The sequence below is a fragment of the Anoplopoma fimbria genome, chromosome 14 (assembly GCF_027596085.1).
Source record: "Anoplopoma fimbria isolate UVic2021 breed Golden Eagle Sablefish chromosome 14, Afim_UVic_2022, whole genome shotgun sequence".
Lineage (NCBI taxonomy): Eukaryota > Metazoa > Chordata > Actinopteri > Perciformes > Anoplopomatidae > Anoplopoma > Anoplopoma fimbria.
Genome location: NC_072462.1, coordinates 2,203,376 through 2,221,790, shown reverse-complemented (window position 1 = coordinate 2,221,790; position 18,415 = coordinate 2,203,376). Strand labels below are relative to the sequence as shown.

General features: G+C 39.3%; 1 protein-coding gene across 1 annotated transcript in view; it reads left to right on the top strand.

Moving 5' to 3' along the window:
* The first annotated feature begins 1,629 nt into the window (after positions 1 to 1,629).
* pitpnb (phosphatidylinositol transfer protein, beta) overlaps positions 1,630 to 18,415 on the top strand; it is a 17,486-nt gene continuing 700 nt past the window's right edge. Inside the window, exons 1-12 of the mRNA XM_054612337.1 lie at positions 1,630 to 1,698; positions 6,617 to 6,647; positions 8,064 to 8,209; positions 8,868 to 8,959; positions 9,127 to 9,134; positions 10,842 to 10,916; positions 11,344 to 11,427; positions 13,594 to 13,671; positions 13,773 to 13,877; positions 14,942 to 15,064; positions 15,235 to 15,323; positions 16,471 to 18,415. The exon at positions 16,471 to 18,415 is cut by the window's right edge and continues 700 nt beyond it. Coding sequence (XP_054468312.1) covers positions 1,679 to 1,698; positions 6,617 to 6,647; positions 8,064 to 8,209; positions 8,868 to 8,959; positions 9,127 to 9,134; positions 10,842 to 10,916; positions 11,344 to 11,427; positions 13,594 to 13,671; positions 13,773 to 13,877; positions 14,942 to 15,064; positions 15,235 to 15,282 — 810 coding nt within the window. The 5' untranslated portion in view covers positions 1,630 to 1,678 and the 3' untranslated portion in view covers positions 15,283 to 15,323; positions 16,471 to 18,415. The remainder of the gene's footprint in view (positions 1,699 to 6,616; positions 6,648 to 8,063; positions 8,210 to 8,867; positions 8,960 to 9,126; positions 9,135 to 10,841; positions 10,917 to 11,343; positions 11,428 to 13,593; positions 13,672 to 13,772; positions 13,878 to 14,941; positions 15,065 to 15,234; positions 15,324 to 16,470) is intronic.

Genomic DNA, 18,415 nt, shown 5'->3' with positions numbered 1-18,415 from the left:
ATTTAGATTATTATTATCCATGCATTAATGTGTTCACTTAAATGTTGCAGCTGGTTAAGGTGGAGCAAATTTTGATTACTGGGTAGCTTAATCAATAATAATATATCACTATTAAGTAGTTAATTCATATTTTGCATTGATAATCTGAGACAAGGTGACTCATGATGTCAAATACATGTAGTGGAGTAAATAAATATGATATCGGCATCCAAAATGTAAGAGTATAAAGTAGCATAAAATGGAAATATTCAAGTACAAGTACCTCAATATTGCAGTTAAAGTACAGTACTTTTATTTAGTTATGTCAAAAGTTCATTGTGCATTCAAATTTATTGACTGTATTTATTGTGGTCTCTCTTTATTCTTTCTTTCTTTCTTTCTTTCTTTCTTTCTTTCTTTCTAGTGGCTTTATTTAACAACATCATGAATAATTTATATATAGATTATTATTACCCATGCATCCAAGTGAAAGTACCTCAAGATTGCAGTTAAAGTACAGTACTTTTATTTAGTTATAAAATAAGATAATCCTTTATTAGTCCTGCAGTGGGGAAATGTGCAGGATTACAGCAGCATAGGGTAAAGTGCACACAAGAGACATAGTAAAAGAAAGACAAGATACAAATAAAATGAAATAAAAAACAAGTATTATAAAAACAGTAAAAAATCCACAGTTACTGAAATATTATATGTACAGACAGAAAAACTATTATAGCTATGATTGCACAGTTATGTCAAAAGCTCATTCTGCATTCACATTTATGAAAGTCTATTTATTATTCTTTCTTTCTTTCTGGTGGCTGTATTTAACAACATCATGAATAATATATATCTAGATTATTATTATCCATGCATCCAAGTAAAAGTACCTCAAGATTGCAGTTAAAGTACAGTTTAGTTATAAAATAAGATAATCCTTTATTAGTCCCGCAGTGGGGAAATGTGCAGGATTACAGCAGCATAGGGTATAGTGCAAACAAGAGACATAGTAAAAGAAAGACAGGATACAAATACAAAGAAATAAAAAACAAGTATTATAAATAAGCAATAAAAAATCCACAATTACTGAAATATTATATGTACAGACAGAAAAACTATTATAGCTATAATTGCACAGTTATGTCAAAAGCTCATTCTGCATTCACATTTATGAAAGTGTATTTATTATTCTTTCTTTCTTTCTTTCTAGTGGCTGTATTTAACAACATCATGAATAATATATATCTAGATTATTATTATCCATGCATCCAAGTAAAAGTACCTCAAGATTGCAGTTAAAGTACAGTTTAGTTATAAAATAAGATAATCCTTTATTAGTCCCGCAGTGGGGAAATGTGCAGGATTACAGCAGCATAGGGTAAAGTGCAAACAAGAGACATAGTAAAAGAAAGACAAGATACAAATAAAATTAAATAAAAAACAAGTATTATAAAAACAGTAAAAGTTCCACAGTTACTGAAATATTATAGTAACAGACAGAAAAACTATTAAAGCTCATTCTGCATTCACATTTATGAAAGTCTATTTATTATTCTTTCTTTCTTTCTGGTGGCTGTATTCACCAGCATCATGAATAATACATAAAATGACATAAAACCCACTAATCTTAGTGTTTAAAGGGGCCTGTGTCTCCCTGAGCGTCTGACCCCAGTGCGCATGCGCAGCCCGGGTGACGAAGATGGTGCTCATCAAGGAATAGTGAGTCCGATTCCCTTTTTTAAAACGTCTCTCGGTGCGTTTTACGGTCACGTTTCCACCCATCCGACCGCATAGCACGGAGCAGGGGACGTCTGGGGTTCGTAATGCGGCGTCGGTTGCTTCGTTTCGCCGGTAAATCGTCCGTAAAAAGCCGGTGGAGCGGGACGTGGGGTAACGGGACGCACCGGCTAGCGGATGCTAACGCTAGCATGGTTAGCTTCATGGAAACGGCTCATAAAACGGGCTGCAGCTTATATGCATGTTATGTTTCTTTTGCATGTGTTTTATGGATGCATATATTACGTGTATATCAGCGTGTTATGTCTGATTAACCCCGTAGTTTTAAGCTTTAGCCCCGGGACTGACAGATTAAGGATCCCTCTCCGGCGGATTTAGCGTTAGCTTTAGCGTTAGCTTTAGCGTTAGCAGCCGGCTAGCCGCTAGCATGACACGTTTTTCCGACACTTGTGCTAATGTGTAAATCGCACAAGTGGACATAAAGTGAGCACACACGTGGTTACTGACACGTCACGTGAGCGTTAGTGGAGATTTCAGAAGGAATTAGCTTTAATTGTTAGCATGTAGCATGTAGCATGTGTACCCTTCAGGCTAGCTTGAGGTTACATAGGAGGTGCTAGCCTGGTAGCATAGCCTGCTAATGCTAACATAAGCTGTCACACATGTACTCAACACACACATGTGTAGTGTGGGAGGCTGTGTCCAGTGTGCTCTATGCTAAGCTAACTAGCTTGTGCTATCTGTGCTAGCCTTCATTAACCCTTTCACTGTGTTGTGTTCCTTTAACAGCAGGAAAACTCCACTGATTCAGCTTTAAAGGGCCATAAACATGCATCTGTAGCTGGATGGAACTGTGCATGTTTCTGCTGCAGAGATGTCCATTTATAGGCATATAATTAATAATAATAATAACAATATTAATAATAATAATAATGACTTTAATTAACACAGCAACAAGGTGCTCCAACAAGAGAGAATCATGAGAAAGATGACTCTAATCTAGTTTAGAGGTCTAGTTAAAGGACTTATGTGTGTGACATAAACATGCATCTGTAGCTATATAATAATAATAATAATAATAATAATGACTTTAATTAACACAGCCACAAGGTGCTCCAACAATTAACACAAGAGAGAATCATAAGACTGTTAAGTTAAGTAAACCACTTTCACATATATATATATATATATATATATATATATATATATATATATATATATATATTGCACACATGTAGATATACTGTTTTAAATATATTGAAGCTGATGGTCAGTTAAAAGCCATTTTTTAAAGGGTTAATTTAAAATAAGATGAGACTCTCTAATCTAGTTTAGAGGTCTAGTTAAAGGACTTGTGTGTGACATGAACATGCATCTGTAGCTATATAATAATAATAATAATAATGACTAATTAACACAGCAACAAGGTGCTCCAACAATTAACACAAGAGAGAATCATAAGACCGTTCAGTTAAGAAGTAAACCACTTTCTCATATATATATATATATATATATATATATATATATATATATATATACATACATTGCACACATGTAGATATACTGTCTTATAGTTTTATTTTATTGTATAATATCTTTAATTTATTATCTTAATCTGTTTACTCTGTACATGAGCTGCTCTAACACCCAAATTCCCCCCATGGGGATCAATAAAGGAATATCTATCTAAGATATATTACGTTAAATATTAAATATATTGAAGACGATCATAGCCAGAATGGTCAGTTAAAAGCCCGTTTTTAAAGGGTTAATTTAAAACAAGATGAGACTCTAATCTAGTTTCACTTTTGAACAATATTAACCATCGTGCTCACAATATAATCAACAAGTAGTAAAGGAAACAGACATCCCGATAACGTCATTACATTTTTAAACTGTCATGCCTGTTTTAAACATTGTGTCTCATTAACGGCGATCAGTTTTATAGAAGGCGTCTTGTTTACCTTATGCTGAGGATGAGAAATGTAAAAAACATAATCTCCTATGTAGGAATCAGAGCTGGTTTAGGTGAACATGTGGAGGCCTGTGTCTTGATCTCATGAAGAGAAAAATACATTCAACACTTGTTTTGCCAATTTGTTTGCTTAGTGCACCAATATAGAAGTGAATAATCGAAAGGCATCTGAGAGAGAGCTCTGTCATCACCCCATGTGTGTGGTGGTGTTACTAGTGATGACTCAGCAGGATTGTTAGTGTTCTAATGTATGGGGGGAACTCTACGATCTTTCCTGGAGTTTCCCCTTGCACGAGAACACTCAAAATCTGACTTGAAAAGTAGAAAAACACTAACAATCCTACTTAAAGAAATACCAATTTTCAGATGTTAAAATGTTGTTTTGTTTACTGACAGCTGTTGATTCAACTTCATGCTCATATTCTAATCCTGTTCAGTGTGTTTTACGCCGTGTTTTGCAGTGCACCACTCCAAATCAGTTTATTTTAGCACCAAATCAAATGTGATAACATGAACAATCCTCCTGACCATGAAATATTTACATACATTTTTCAATAAACTACATTTTCTAAAGATACCTTGTTCCACAGAAACCAAACTTAGAAGGCTGACTGCACACATTATTTCATAAATGTTATTAATCTGTCCGTCACTAATCCAGAATGCAACGATATTCAGATTATCACTCATGGCATCAAAATGCTTCCTTGCTTTCTGATCAGACATTTTTGGCTGATTGATTTTCTGTTCATCCATCAGTTGACTAATCATTTCAGCTCTATATGCATGAAACGGTTGGTGTTGAAGCTCTGCTAGCCATAAAAAAAGAGAAATCAAGCTGCTCAATATTGAATCTTTTCTAAAGTCTGATTCCGTCCTGTGTGTCTGAGCTCACAGTACCTGTGCTGCAGGTGTCTGTCATGTCAGCAGAACCACACCGAGGACTTAGGACCTTGCATAACTACCGGTTACCTGGACTACACCACTTGAACTGTGACCCGTCGACCTTTGAGGAATAGTTTTACCCTTTATAATCCAACAGAGCTATTTCCAGTGCAAACCCTGCCTCTGCTTCAGCTGCTCTGTGTCTCAAAGCGTAAAATTACAGTTCATTTGGATGTTTAATGAATGCATGACACTGAATATTCAGGATGCAAATCAACAGACATTTTCTCTCACTGGCCACAATGATATGCATGTTTTTCCTAGCACAACACAGTCAATTTCTTAACTGCAAATAATCAAGCAGATTACAGATTTTCACATTTTTATTTACTAACTTTTGATCTCGCGTAGAAGGAAAACCAAAGTGCTTTTGAAACAATAATCCTTCCACTTTTAAGCCAGTAAAATGAGACTGATGCCACGATGCTTCTAAAGAAAACTACAGTGGAATATCACAGGAAATGAATGCACCACTTGTGGTTTCACTGATTCATTTCTCCTCTTCTGAATTCGGGTTACTAACAGGTGTGTTCAGTCGCAGTGGAAGCTCTCAGCTCTCAGGCACTGGATTAAAACACCCCTCTGGTGGAACATGGTCACTGTGCTCGTTTCATCTACTTCAGTCTCATGCAGTGGATGCTTTTGTACATTTTGCCAACATGTTAATTTGTCTCTGTTTCTAAAGCCCCACACACACACCATGAACTAAAACCACAGCACTGCTTTGTTTTTCCAGTTCAACTGTAGGGTTCCACCAGTTACTTGACTGCCAAAACCACAATGTGGATGTCTTTGTAAATATACTTTGTCATAAGGACTCGTATTGTGTATGTTATGAAGTGCTCTTTGTGTAGCAAATCAATATGTATGTCGTGGTTCAAGCCTTTTTTTTTGAAGAAAAAGATGGTGAATGTGCTGAGATACAGATGTGTTGTTTGCAAAACTAACCACTATTTTCAGCATCGATTATCTGCAGATATAATACAAAAAAATACAATTTCCTGAAGCCCAATAGAACATCTTATTCTTGTCTAACAAACAGTCCAAAACAAAGATGCATTCAGTTTACAAGGACATAAAAACACACTAAATACTGACAATTAAGATGCTAAGAAAAACGAATGTCCTTTTGACAGATAAATATCCCAAACAATGACTGGTTCCTCAGAGAAGTGGCTAATTTATTTTCCGTCGTCCGATCGTTTCTGCTGTAAAGTTCTGTTACGAGTCTGAGTGGCCACATCCATAAACTGACATATCTCTTATAATGTATTCTACAGTTCTGTCTGAATTATATTGGCTATAATTGCATTGTGTAATAGCTTTCCCTTTCCTTATTGTGGTTATCCTGCTAACTCTTTTTATAAAGTTAATGCAAAACACTTCATGGTTTAAGGAAAGCCTTGTGCATAAATGCATATTTTCCATTTAGTCTAGCTCTAAATACAAAACCATCCTGTCTGTCTTTACTTAACCCCTGGTCCTCTTTTATGAGGATTTATTGTTTTATAATAGGCTTGTTGCTACAACCATATGCTGTTTCCAAATGACATACTTATGGGGACTAAAGAGTTTAAACATCCAGTCTGGGGGACAGATTGTCCTCTTCTAGCAGCACAGAGCCACTTCATTTTTTCCCCAAAGATGGTCAGAGTTAAGTTTATCCACACGATCTTTGTTTGGTCACACAGAGCCATTCATGCACTGAAAGATTGGGATGTTGGCTTTATAATGTGGTAATATTAAAACCAAAAAATATGCATAATCTGAATAAAATCACATATAGAATACTTGACGGTTTCATTAAACTTTGATGTAAAAAAAAAAAAAAGGTCCCTCTGTTTTCTGCCCAGGCTCAACCTCGGCCTGTTTCACATCCTTAACATTTGAATATCTTCTCCAGTGTTTTTAATCTCTATTTCCACACAATTGTGTTAAACTATGTTTGTTTCTCTCTCTCCCTTGTTTCCCCTCTCTCAGCCGTGTAGTGTTGCCAGTCTCTGTGGAAGAGGTGAGTAATCGTTACCTCCATATCCTCTTTGACAGTCCAAGTTATTTTGGGTGTTTTCTTACACTAGATGTTGTGTATCACAGCGGCAGTGTAGTCGTCCACTCAGGCTTTGGTCTGTGGCACAAACAAAGACAGAATATTCTTTGTTTGGTGTGACAGGCTGCTGCTGGTGTTTGCACAGAGCTGGACTGGACTGTGAGCTCAGCCTTCTAAACTACAATCTCTCTTGTCGTCTTTCTCGTAATAGGAATCACTGCTTTTGTGAAATTGTGCTTTTATGTACTGACACAGTGAGCCCAGAGCCCAGTTAGATATCCAATGACATCATACATTGGCCCTGTTTCACGGCCTTGTCTGCAAAGGGAAAACCATTGTGGCCGGCAGTTGAAGCATTTAGTTTTTATGGGTTTTTCTGTAGAATGAGAACAACCATATAACAATAATGGTGTCAGCAGTAACGTCCTGAACAAAATCTGTTAATATTCCATCTAAAAGCGTAGGCAACTGGGGCCTAAAGAGGGCACAAAGATTATTCATTCATGTACTTTATTATAGACTGAAGGGAAACGTGGATGTAGCTTCTTTGAGTTCATCTGCCGGTCGATGAAAGGATGTTTTGAAACTGTTTCTCACCGAGGCAATGGGGAAAAGCTGTGCTGCGATAGGCGTTTGTCTGTTTTGTCAATGTGGAGTTTGCTCCTAAATAGAGGCCCGTGTCCTCCACACAGAGAACGTCTGAAGAGCTAACTACAGAGTACCTAAAATAATCTGACCCCAACACCAACGTTAGCTATGATATATGTGAATACCAGCTGTGCTACCATCGTATACCAGCTGCTGGATGATCTCAAGACGTGTATTGTGCTTTAGTTGGTTGTTGAGGTAGTCGTTGGGTGTTTGTCACACATAATTATTATTAATCTATAGTCTGGAAAAATGTTGCATTGTAATGAAAAAAGACCATTTACCCTAAAAACTAACGACCATTTTTACGAAGGCCGATTTTTAATTGATATCAATTGGAACAAAAGATTTCATTGGTCAAAACACTTATTTCAGCATGCAGAAATGGCTGAACGTAGGTATTTTTTTCTGCCAGCGCCGACGGTGCAAACATTCCTAAGAACTCTCAAAATGAGTTATGTCAATTTCTGTGCAAATCTTTCGGACGAAAATCAGCTTGGTGTGAAACGGCCTTAAATTTAAGTTGACAGCTCCTCGCTGGGCTTTTAGAGTAGACATGAAAACAGTCTGAGAAATGTCATATGTGCATCTAGTGGCTGTTAGCAGTACTGCATCCTCGAGGCACCTGCTCTATTTTTTGCCTAATCTATGAAATATTCCCAGGACGCGTTCCTGCAGTTTAACGCTGTTTTATTCAGTCTGCCTCTTCTTCTCTCTTCCCATTCCTCCCAGTATCAAGTAGGGCAGCTGTTCTCCGTGGCTGAGGCCAGCAAGAACGAGACGGGAGGAGGAGAAGGCATCGAGGTGCTGAAGAATGAACCCTACGAGAAGGATGGGGAGAAGGGACAATACACACATAAAATCTACCATCTAAAGAGGCAAGTCTGTGACGTACAATCTGAGGTTCTCTGTGAGGGACTGTCTGCATTTCAGTCTCTACTTTTAACAGGAAATCATGGAAAAGAATACTTTGACTCACACATGGTGACGGCTAATTTGCATTGTGTTTGTGTCAGCTTTAAAGAAACATATATGCAGCAGTGGCAGCTGCTGGTGCTGCTGATTTATTGTACCACAGAACTGAGGTAGCGTCTTGTGACACACACCAACCGGTACATAGAAATATATATTATTTATGAATGCTATCCCCTTAAGGCAAATGCACCGATCAGGTAACCTAAGCAGGTAAAACCTGGAGAAACATGATCTGAGTTTTTGCCTCCATCTGGACTCTTTCTTGCCCGGTGTTCTTATCCGTCACGTGACATCGTTCACAAAAGGGAAACTTTATTTTGTTTGTTTATCTCGTTGTGTTCCTAGTTTTTGGATTTTGGTTCTGAATGTCGGAATTTCTACCTAGTTTACAAGTAGAATCGTAGAGTTGATCAAATGTTTTCATTCGGCTCTGAAGATGCTTTGTTGTTTTTTGAATTTTTAACCAGACTAAATGTCTCACTCCTCATGTCTGGATGTTTTATTTCTAAAGGACAATGGACTTGATTGTCTGACTTCCTGTTTTTCTTCCTCCCTCTGCAGTAAAGTCCCAGGTTATGTGAAGATGATTGCACCAGAGGGAGCGTTAGTTTTTCATGAAAAGGCCTGGAACGCCTACCCATACTGTCGCACCAGTAAGTTCACAATCACTTCATGCTTCATGTTCCACTCACTATATTTATGTGTAATAATTGTATGTATTTTCTATATGTAGTTTAAAACTGTGAAAATGATAAATGTCAACCTGATTATTTGATTCTGATGCTTATTTTTCTTTTCTTTCCCCTTCCTTCCTCTGCAGTTGTGACGGTGAGTTGTCAATCATTTAAGTCTTTTATTGCTGCCTATTATATCTGTAACACATCTTTTAATTTCCCCCTGGAGTTTTGTTCCTAGGATTGTACATCATTTCATTCAATATAGAGTTATTGATGAGGGTAAAAAACAGCTCTCCAAGGACTGCAAAAGGCAAAACAATCAACGACACAATTTCCTCAAGGGACATATTTGTACCACGGAGTCCTAATGTGTGACTGTCTGCAACATATTCCTCTTTTATTGAGCAGTTTAAACTCCCACAGAGGAGGTTTTAATAAAGTAGATGCTGCAACACATCTAATAAGATACGATGTCTTCCTTCTCCCTGTTCCCTTAAAAGCTCTGCAACCTCAAAGCGGCTTGCTTTTCATCAGACTTGCATGTCAAAGTTAAACAGATTTGAATTTGACGCAAAGTTTTGCAGATTTACTTCTGGAACTACTGTTTGTATTATAAAGGTATCAAGGTGTACCGCTGTATTATAATTGGTTGTTATCGTACAATGCAGAATTGCTTATTTGAGATATTAGGAAAAAAAGTGTGAGTGTGTGTGTGTGATGCACAGACTGGATTCTGTCACACACCTACAGTATATGTTAACATGTTTATCATCAAAACACATGCTGGAAAATGTAAACTAACATACTTCAGTTATATAACATGTTCTGTTCTCAATCCTTCTTTAAGGATCATTGTAACTAATAATAATAATATAATGTTAATAATAATAGTGTGATATTTTCTGAAATTCTCAAACAGTTACAACCTTATTTTAAATGCTGGTAGAGTACACAGTACAAACACACAGATACTACAGTTTGTACAGTATGCAGAAGACCTCCACCCATCTGTGATACTATCTGTGTAGTGATGAGCGTTTCACATCTCTGTCCATCTCTCTACATCTCTGTCCATCTCTCTACATCTCTCTACATCTCTGTCCATCTCTCTACATCTCTGTCCATCTCTCTACATCTCTGTCCATCTCTCTACATCTCTCTACATCTCTCTACATCTCTGTCCATCTCTGTCCATCTCTGTCCATCTCTCTACATCTCCATCTCTATTCTCTGTTCATCTCTGTTCATCTCTCTACATCTCTGTACATCTCTCTACATCTCTGTACATCTCTGTACATCTCTGTTCATCTCTGTTCATCTCTGTTCATCTCTCTACATCTCTGTACATCTCTGTACATCTCTCTACATCTCTGTACATCTCTGTACATCTCTGTACATCTCTCTACATCTCTGTACATCTCTGTACATCTCTGTCTACATCTCTGTTCATCTCTGTACATCTCTGTTCATCTCTCTACATCTCTCTACATCTCTGTACATCTCTCTACATCTCTGTACATCTCTGTACATCTCTGTTCATCTCTACATCTCTCTACATCTCTGTACATCTCTCTACATCTCTGTACATCTCTCTACATCTCTGTTCATCACCTGCAAGTTAACTGGTGTCGCTCGTGTTTAAAATAGCCCTGAGCCGAGCAGCATCACTCGTGTTGTTTCAGTATAAACGTCTGATTGGTTGATTGGATTTAGCCGTAGGGTTTAAGTACATCTCTAGAATCCTCCATTCATAGTGTGACTGAGCTTCACCTGCTGTCATTCCCTTTAACACTGTTACCTGATTGTATACTTCTATCCACCGTGATGACATCTGTGTGTGTTCTCACTGCTTTCTCAGAATGAGTACATGAAGGACGACTTCATGATTAAGATCGAGACGTGGCACAAACCTGACATGGGAACAATAGAAAATGTAAGTGTGTGGGTTTGTACTTCCAAGTCAGGAGAGGTGCAAGAAAAAAAAAAAAAGAACAGTCAAATTTGAAGCAGCAGAAGCGGAGATATCCCGACTCTTAGACCCAAAACACCTGGGTCCTACATTTCCCATAATGCAACACATCACATCTTTCGTTAGATAATCCCTGCATGATAAACTGCACCCACAGTTCATAATGCATTATTTCTGTTTTAAATTTGAAGCAGAGATATAAAATAATCTCATTGACTTTATAAAAGATCCTCCCTAGAGTGTGACATGGATGGAGAAACAGGGTTTTTTAAATTTGAATCTCATTTGTTTTACGCTCAGCATGGATTTGAATATGTCCTCCTGTGACAAACGAAGTGTCCTTGTTTCCTGCGTTCTGAGTCCATCCTCACTTGTCTCTCTTTGCTGTCAGGTCCACGACCTGGACGAGCAGACATGGAGGACCGTGGAGGTGACTCCCATCGATATCGCCAACAGAGAAGAACTCCTCACCGGGGTGAGTTTGTAGTTTTATACCGGTGGCCTTTTAAACAAAGATGTGATCAGAAGGCACACAGCAGGAATGTCTCCACCCTGAGGAGGAGTGAGGCCGTTAAAGGAGCCACGCAGCCACTTCACTCACTCATTAACCATCATCAAGCCTCACTGATCAGAATGAAATGCATTAAATGTCGGCGTACAGGCATATGTGAAGATGAGTTCAATGACTTTTTAGAGAAGATTATGAAAGAAAGAAACCTGTTGGACAAAATCACTAAAATCTCTAAAGGGTTTTACCGTCATGTGTCTCCTGCATCAACGTTCTACCTCCTGAGCTCCCATTCCCCCTGAGGCAAATTCAAAAAATGTACAACAGCTATGCACTTCTTTTTTTTGTTTAAAAAATGTTGCATCATGACAATAAATGAGCCTTGATTCATCGTGGCCTAAAGCTTTCATGTACAGAGCTGCAGGCTAACTCTTTACATCGGTCCAAACTGATGCGCCTGATGGTTTCTTTTAGGTGCAATCCAAAACCTTTCAACGCGCCTTTTGGAGAAGTAATAATACATTTTAAATGCCACACTTTTTCTTTTTTTCTCGTACAAATTAGTTATGTCTTAAAACTTTATGTGAATGATTATAAACAGGAATAAGGGTGCAGACAAACAAAAGTTGTTGGCTCAGAAGTGCGCCAGAAGAAGGGAACATTCCCTGTCCCGCATTACTATTTTATAATCATAATGGGACCATTTCTATGAAGGAACAGATTTGAGGCCGTTTCATGTTATGTTAAAGGTTGTCAGATTACGTTCTAGTACTGAGTGTGGATAACCACAGCAGATTAATTAGTATTCAAACAAACATTTCACCTCGGATGAAAACGTATCCGTTACAGGTGTCACCGTGTCCCAGCAGCTGCTTCATTATTCACTGTCTATGGATCAGCTCCAGGGCGTTACATTATCTATTCATTTATATTTTTATATGACATCATTATCTGTGTCTATTCAGCTTACAGAGACACTTGTGGAAACAGCATGATACCAGACGGCGACCTCTGTTTCTGCAGAGTAAAGCCAATGAGGAAGTGTCATAAAACCTGCATTCTCTCTAGTGTCCATCAGGTCTCTAGTCTCAACCTTTCCTCATGACTGAACGTTTCATCCGTCACCTGTCAGTCAGTAATACCTCAGCCATCATGTCGCCTGTGCTTTAACATCTTAAAGGATTTTCCTCCCGGTGGGCGTTTCTTACACGAGCTGCTCTCCAGTAATGACTTAAGTGGATCAGTGTTCCGGCCGAGGCTTAATCTGAACGTCCGTCTGCTCCCGGTATTGAACACTCGGCCCCAGCAGTCCTGATAGATTAAAACAGCACGGTGAGCCTTGAGCTCGGGGTTAAGTTTGGAGGGGTTGAGGGCGAGAGCGGGGAGTAAAATACAATGTTGTTGGCTAATTCTTCATTGTTCGGCTTTGTGATAATGTTTTGTTTTTCAGATAATCAAATAATATTTTAAATGGTATATTTATGATTAGAAATGGGAGGATTTTCTCCACTCAAAAGTATGTTTTTCCAAACATTCGAAGCAAATTCTTAGAATCTTTTTGTTTCCCTCGAACAACTTTAAATACAAGCTTTTGATTGAGGCAACAAAACTAGGAACGGTTTTCCACCTCCCTTCCCGCCCAACAATCCTCGTTTTCTTTTTTAGATATTATAAAGTACGTAACCTGCTCTGACTGTTGCTTAGTCACATGGATGCATTTAATCTGCATTTATTTACTCATCACTTACTAAATGAACATCATGCTGTATTGAAGAAGACTTGAAACTAGAGATTGAGACCATAAACTCATGTTTACAATGTTTACTGAGGGAATAAATCAAGAGAGAAGTAGAGTCATTTTCTCATAGACTTCTATACAACCAGAGGAGTCGCCCCCTGGTGGACAGCAGAGAGAATGCAGCTTTAAGACATGAAGCTTTGGTTTCACTCGTCAGATCTTGATGGTGCCACTTAGCATCAACAAAAAGGAACAAAATGAGTTCGCCTCTGGACGCAGTGTGACTTGGAGCACAGAGCAGAGTCATTAATAAAAAGCAGCAGCCGTTAAACAGACGACTCAGCTACAATCTGTTTCTTAGAGGATCTTAATGTTCTGTTTTGTTTTCGTTTCAGGACTATAAGCCAGAAGAAGACCCGGCTCTTTTCCACTCAACCAAGACGGGCAGAGGACCCCTGGGCCCGGACTGGAAGGTACCGGCGTAGAAAAGCAGAAAGCAGAGCTGCACCAGCTGCTGAACACGGTGTCCTCTGTCACGTCAGTGATTAATGCTCTGTCCTCCCGTCCTCCACAGAACGAGCTGAAGACGGACTGTCCCTACATGTGTGCGTACAAACTGGTCACCGTCAAGTTCAGGTGGTGGGGTCTGCAGACCAAAGTGGAGAACTTCATCCACACGGTAAAGCCTCATTCATTTTCATAGCAGATGAGTGGTATTTAGACTTTTAATGCAGGATTGGTATTGTTTATAACCTCACATCTACACTATTGTTTTTTATGAACTAGAACATGGCATCTTTTAAATCAGAGGAACACCATGTACTTTGCACTTCTTAGTTTGAACACTAGATGCTGCTGCAATGATGAACAACTATTTGGCCCATATTGATTACTAGTTGATGAAACATTCACCACAGGTTATTATGTAGTCATGGAACGGCATTATACCTAGTATAATGTTAAAAGAAACTATGAAAGCAAACCTCAGTTTCACTCTTTGTACACGGGCTCAGTGAGGGTTTCCAGGTCTAGAAACACAGATGTCTTGCAGTGTAACTGGTCTGGGGTCTCGTTTATAAAACAGTGTGTCGGATCCACACTAAATGTACAAAGGAGGAAATGCACATACACCAAAAAATATTCAGATTTATGAAACTTGGGTATGCCTCATGAGAGGAAGACCAAGAAAAGTTTTGGTTTTTTTTCAGAAACCCAGGTGCTTGTAGATGAGGGTTTTATTTGTGAGTAATAACGGGTATAAATTAGAGCCCTGGGGTTTCATCTGTGAAACAGTGTGTAGGAGCCACACCCAAAAGTTGCATACATACAAAGATGGAAATGCATATATGCAAAAATATATTATGATTTATAAAACTTTGCGTAGACCTGCCAATGTGCAATTCCCTTTTTAATAAATCCCAAATCAACCTGTAAGTTCAGCCTCACATCCTGCCCTCTGCACACCCACATTCAACCACAAACAAACCTGCACCTACGAGAGGGCAACCGCTGTGTCCATGAAGTGCTGCTTCTGTTCTGGACAGCAGAGGGAGATGTGACCTTTTCCAGTGTTTTCTTCAAATTGAAGGGAGAAAAAGTTAAATTGACTAAAGTGCAGTTCAGTTCAGGGAAGAGATGAATTTCTTAATGGGAAAAAAAAACATACCAACATGGACTGAAAGCAGGAAACAATGAGTCTAGTTATTGGAGCATCATTTTTAAATTCTTTCATCCTTTCCACAGCAAGAAAAGCGTATTTTCACCAACTTCCACCGCCAGCTGTTCTGCTGGATCGACAGATGGGTGGGTTTGACCATGGAGGACATCAGGCGGATGGAGGAGGAGACCCAAAAAGAGCTCGAGGAGGTAAAGAACTCACCAACCACCCTCTCAGATTCATGCTGAACCAGGCGGTCTTCTTCCTGTTGTTCTCTGTTCTCTGTTGTTCTTGATGAATGATGTAATGGTCCACGTGGTCGTAACACCCGTGTCCTGTTCTGGATTTAACCCTTTCACTCCTGGTTGCTCCTGATCAGATGCGTCAGAAGGGAGATGTGCGAGGCACCTCTGCAACAGAAGTGTAGAGGCCCGTCGCTGTAGGTCAAACACACTAGAGGCAGGCTGAGTAAGTCTCCCCACAGGAGGGCTGGTGCTGCTGCATGGGTCATCCTCCACCCTTTCCTCTTAACACTGCTGTCTTCACTAACTTCATTCTTTATGTGCTTCATCGTTTTCAGCGCTGTGTCTTCTTCCCATTCCGATCCTGTGTTTTCACCTCGTACTTAACATTCTGCTTCCATTCATCAACTGACATTTGTCATTTTCACTCACATGTTTACGTTCTCTCACAGCTCCAACGCTCCTCTTCACTCTGCTTTCAGTTTGTTTTCCTCCTGGTGTTTTGTGATCGTGTGAATAAAGTCGGGCTGCACCGAATAGTTATGAGCTTCTTTCATAAAGCTGACATTTAAATTCTTAATCAACATTTGAAACTGGTATTTCTGTACAATTGCAGATACAAATCAGGCTACACTAATATTATTACTATCATATTATTTGGAAAATTAGATTCCACTGGTGGAGTCCTTTGATCCAAACATGTCCAATAACTCCATAGTGTTAAGTTTATTGTAATATTAGATTAGATATTCCTTTATTAATCCCCATGGGGGAAATCAGGTGTTGCAGCAGCTCAAGTACAGAGAAACAGGTTAAGATAATAAATAAAAGATATTATACAATAAAATAGAACTATAAGACAGCAGTGATCGTACAGTAAGTAAAATGTATTTGTATTGTACCTTTCACAGTCATAAGTCACAATATACTTAACAGGAGTTAAAGACATAAATTGATTGATGCGTGACAAACAGTGCAATACTAAGACATGATTTTAAAATATGAAAAAGTACAATTAAATATAATAAACAGTATGTTTAAAACAATTATTAAATGAAAGTGCCATTTGTACTTTAGATTCAAAATCAGAAACGTACACAATAAATACTGTTTGCAAATTTTAGAGTGACAACTTCATAAAATGTGACGACGGACTTTCAAAGCTTCATTCAAAAAGCTCCAAATCTGAAAACAAGACGTTGGGTGCAGCCCGAGAACAAAGACGACTTTAATGATCGTTTGTTTGACTCATCAGCTGGTTTCCCTGCATGTGCATGCACTCACATGTCAACATCTCCGTGTGTCGTCCTCGCTAACGCCCCTCTCTCTCTCTCTCTCTCTCTCTCTCTCTCTCTCTCTCCCCCGTCTCCCAGCTGCGTAATACAGGTCCGATTCGAGGCACCAGTGCTGCTCATGAGCAATGAGGCAAATCAACCAAACCCCGTCACGATGACGTCATCAGAGACACGTCCACCACGATGAGGAGGAGGCCCCGACGCCGTCGCCTCTCCTCCTCCCGTCTCACATGATTCATTGGGGGGTTTGATGATGAAGATTGGTAAACAGTACTGTACAGATTCTACCCCGATCACAAGCCTCCTGTTCACAACAGAAAACATGGGTTTTGCATACATATAAAACAAAAAAAAGGAGAAAAAAAACTCTTTGCACAGAACGTAAAAATTGCCTGAAATGTAATTGTTAGTTGATTATTACAAATGGGCTTTTGTTTTTATTCAGGTGTGTACGCCGTGACTCAGAAAGTCAAGCCTTTTTAAATTCATTAGAATGTTTTTAAGGTTCCCACTACAATTGGTTTAAGATGACTTTAGCAGGTATTGGACCATTTTATCCCCCCCCCTTCCCTTGTATTATAGTCTGTCTCTCCTTTGATCCCCCCCCTCAGTATTGTCTCTATTCTCGTCCCGGTAAAGATGTGTCTCCGTGTCCTCCCCTCCTCGTCTCACTGTCCCCTCCGTCTGGCAGGTAGTTGGACGATACCGATGTTTCTCTTTTTACGGTTTTTCATTTATGAGGCTACGGTTCAAAGCAAAGTTAATGCTCATGCATGATGGAAAATTCTCTGCACACATGTCATCCCCTTCATCATCATCATCATCATCATCCTCCTCCTCCGTCACAAGTGCATGTGGACAACAGCAACTCCTCGCTAAACCGTCGTTGCATGTGTACAGTCGCTGCAGTGCAGCTTTCCTCGAGCGGATCGTTTGTGTTGATTAGAGAGCGAGTGATAGAGAGTCTGTACGATGCACCAGTGTGTGTGTGTGTGTGTGTGTGTGTGTGTGTGTGTGTGTGTGTGTGCTTTGTTTGTGTTATCAGCTGCCTTCGCTCTCTTACCTTGCGGTCGCTCTGGAGGAGGATGGCGTTCGGCTCTGCGGAGGCTCCTGCGTGCTCTCCGTCGCTGCATGTCCTCTTTTCTCTCCAAACAGGGCTTTAAACCTCCACAAAAAGCTTTTTTTTTTTTTGTAAACTAAAACAAATGAGAGTCTGTGCGTGGCCGCGTGCATGAATCGAGGTCGTGTTTTTATTATAAAAATATCTTTATTAATATACCGATTCCTCTCACCTGACCGAACTAAAGGGTCCGGGCAGATCTGTGGTGTTTGTGACGTTGTGGATTGACGAGCGTTCGGTGTGTGTTGTTTTTTTATTTTTACCATTTAGTATTTTTCTTAAAAATAGCGTCCTTTTCTCCAAGAAAGTATGAGGCTCAGTCGAAACGGTTTCTAGTTAAGAATTAAACTGCTTTGGCAAAAAAAACCTTTGACTCGATGAGTGATCTGAAAACACCTTTTCATCCTGCTCTTTCTATGTTGGATTGACCTTTATCACAACAAGAGCTCACTCTATCCGTCTTTCTTTAGAGCGTGACTCAGATCCTGTTTGGCTCTGTGGGTGAAATACTTGATGTCTTCTCTGATCATGACGTAGCTGTGATAGACTGTGTGTCCGATCAGGTGTGAGTGTCTCTTAGGTTTTCTGTGTGTCGGAGCGGTTAAAAAAAGAGAGTAATAAGTGTACTTTATTCTAGGCCCATTGTAGAAATGGACAACTTGTACATACAAACACTGACTTGAATGGAATACTCACAGCTACTCAGCGGTGTGTCGGGTCTATCATTCAATACTGCTATTTTAAGTTGTCGTCTGAGCAGAGGTGATGTCAGCTCAGTGGAGCATTAAAAACTGTCCACGTGTCCTCGTGCACGCTCATGAATGTACAGCAGAGAGACCGACGTGTCCGAAAAAACTGCAGAAACACTTGAAAACGTTTCACACCTGTACAAGCATGACATGG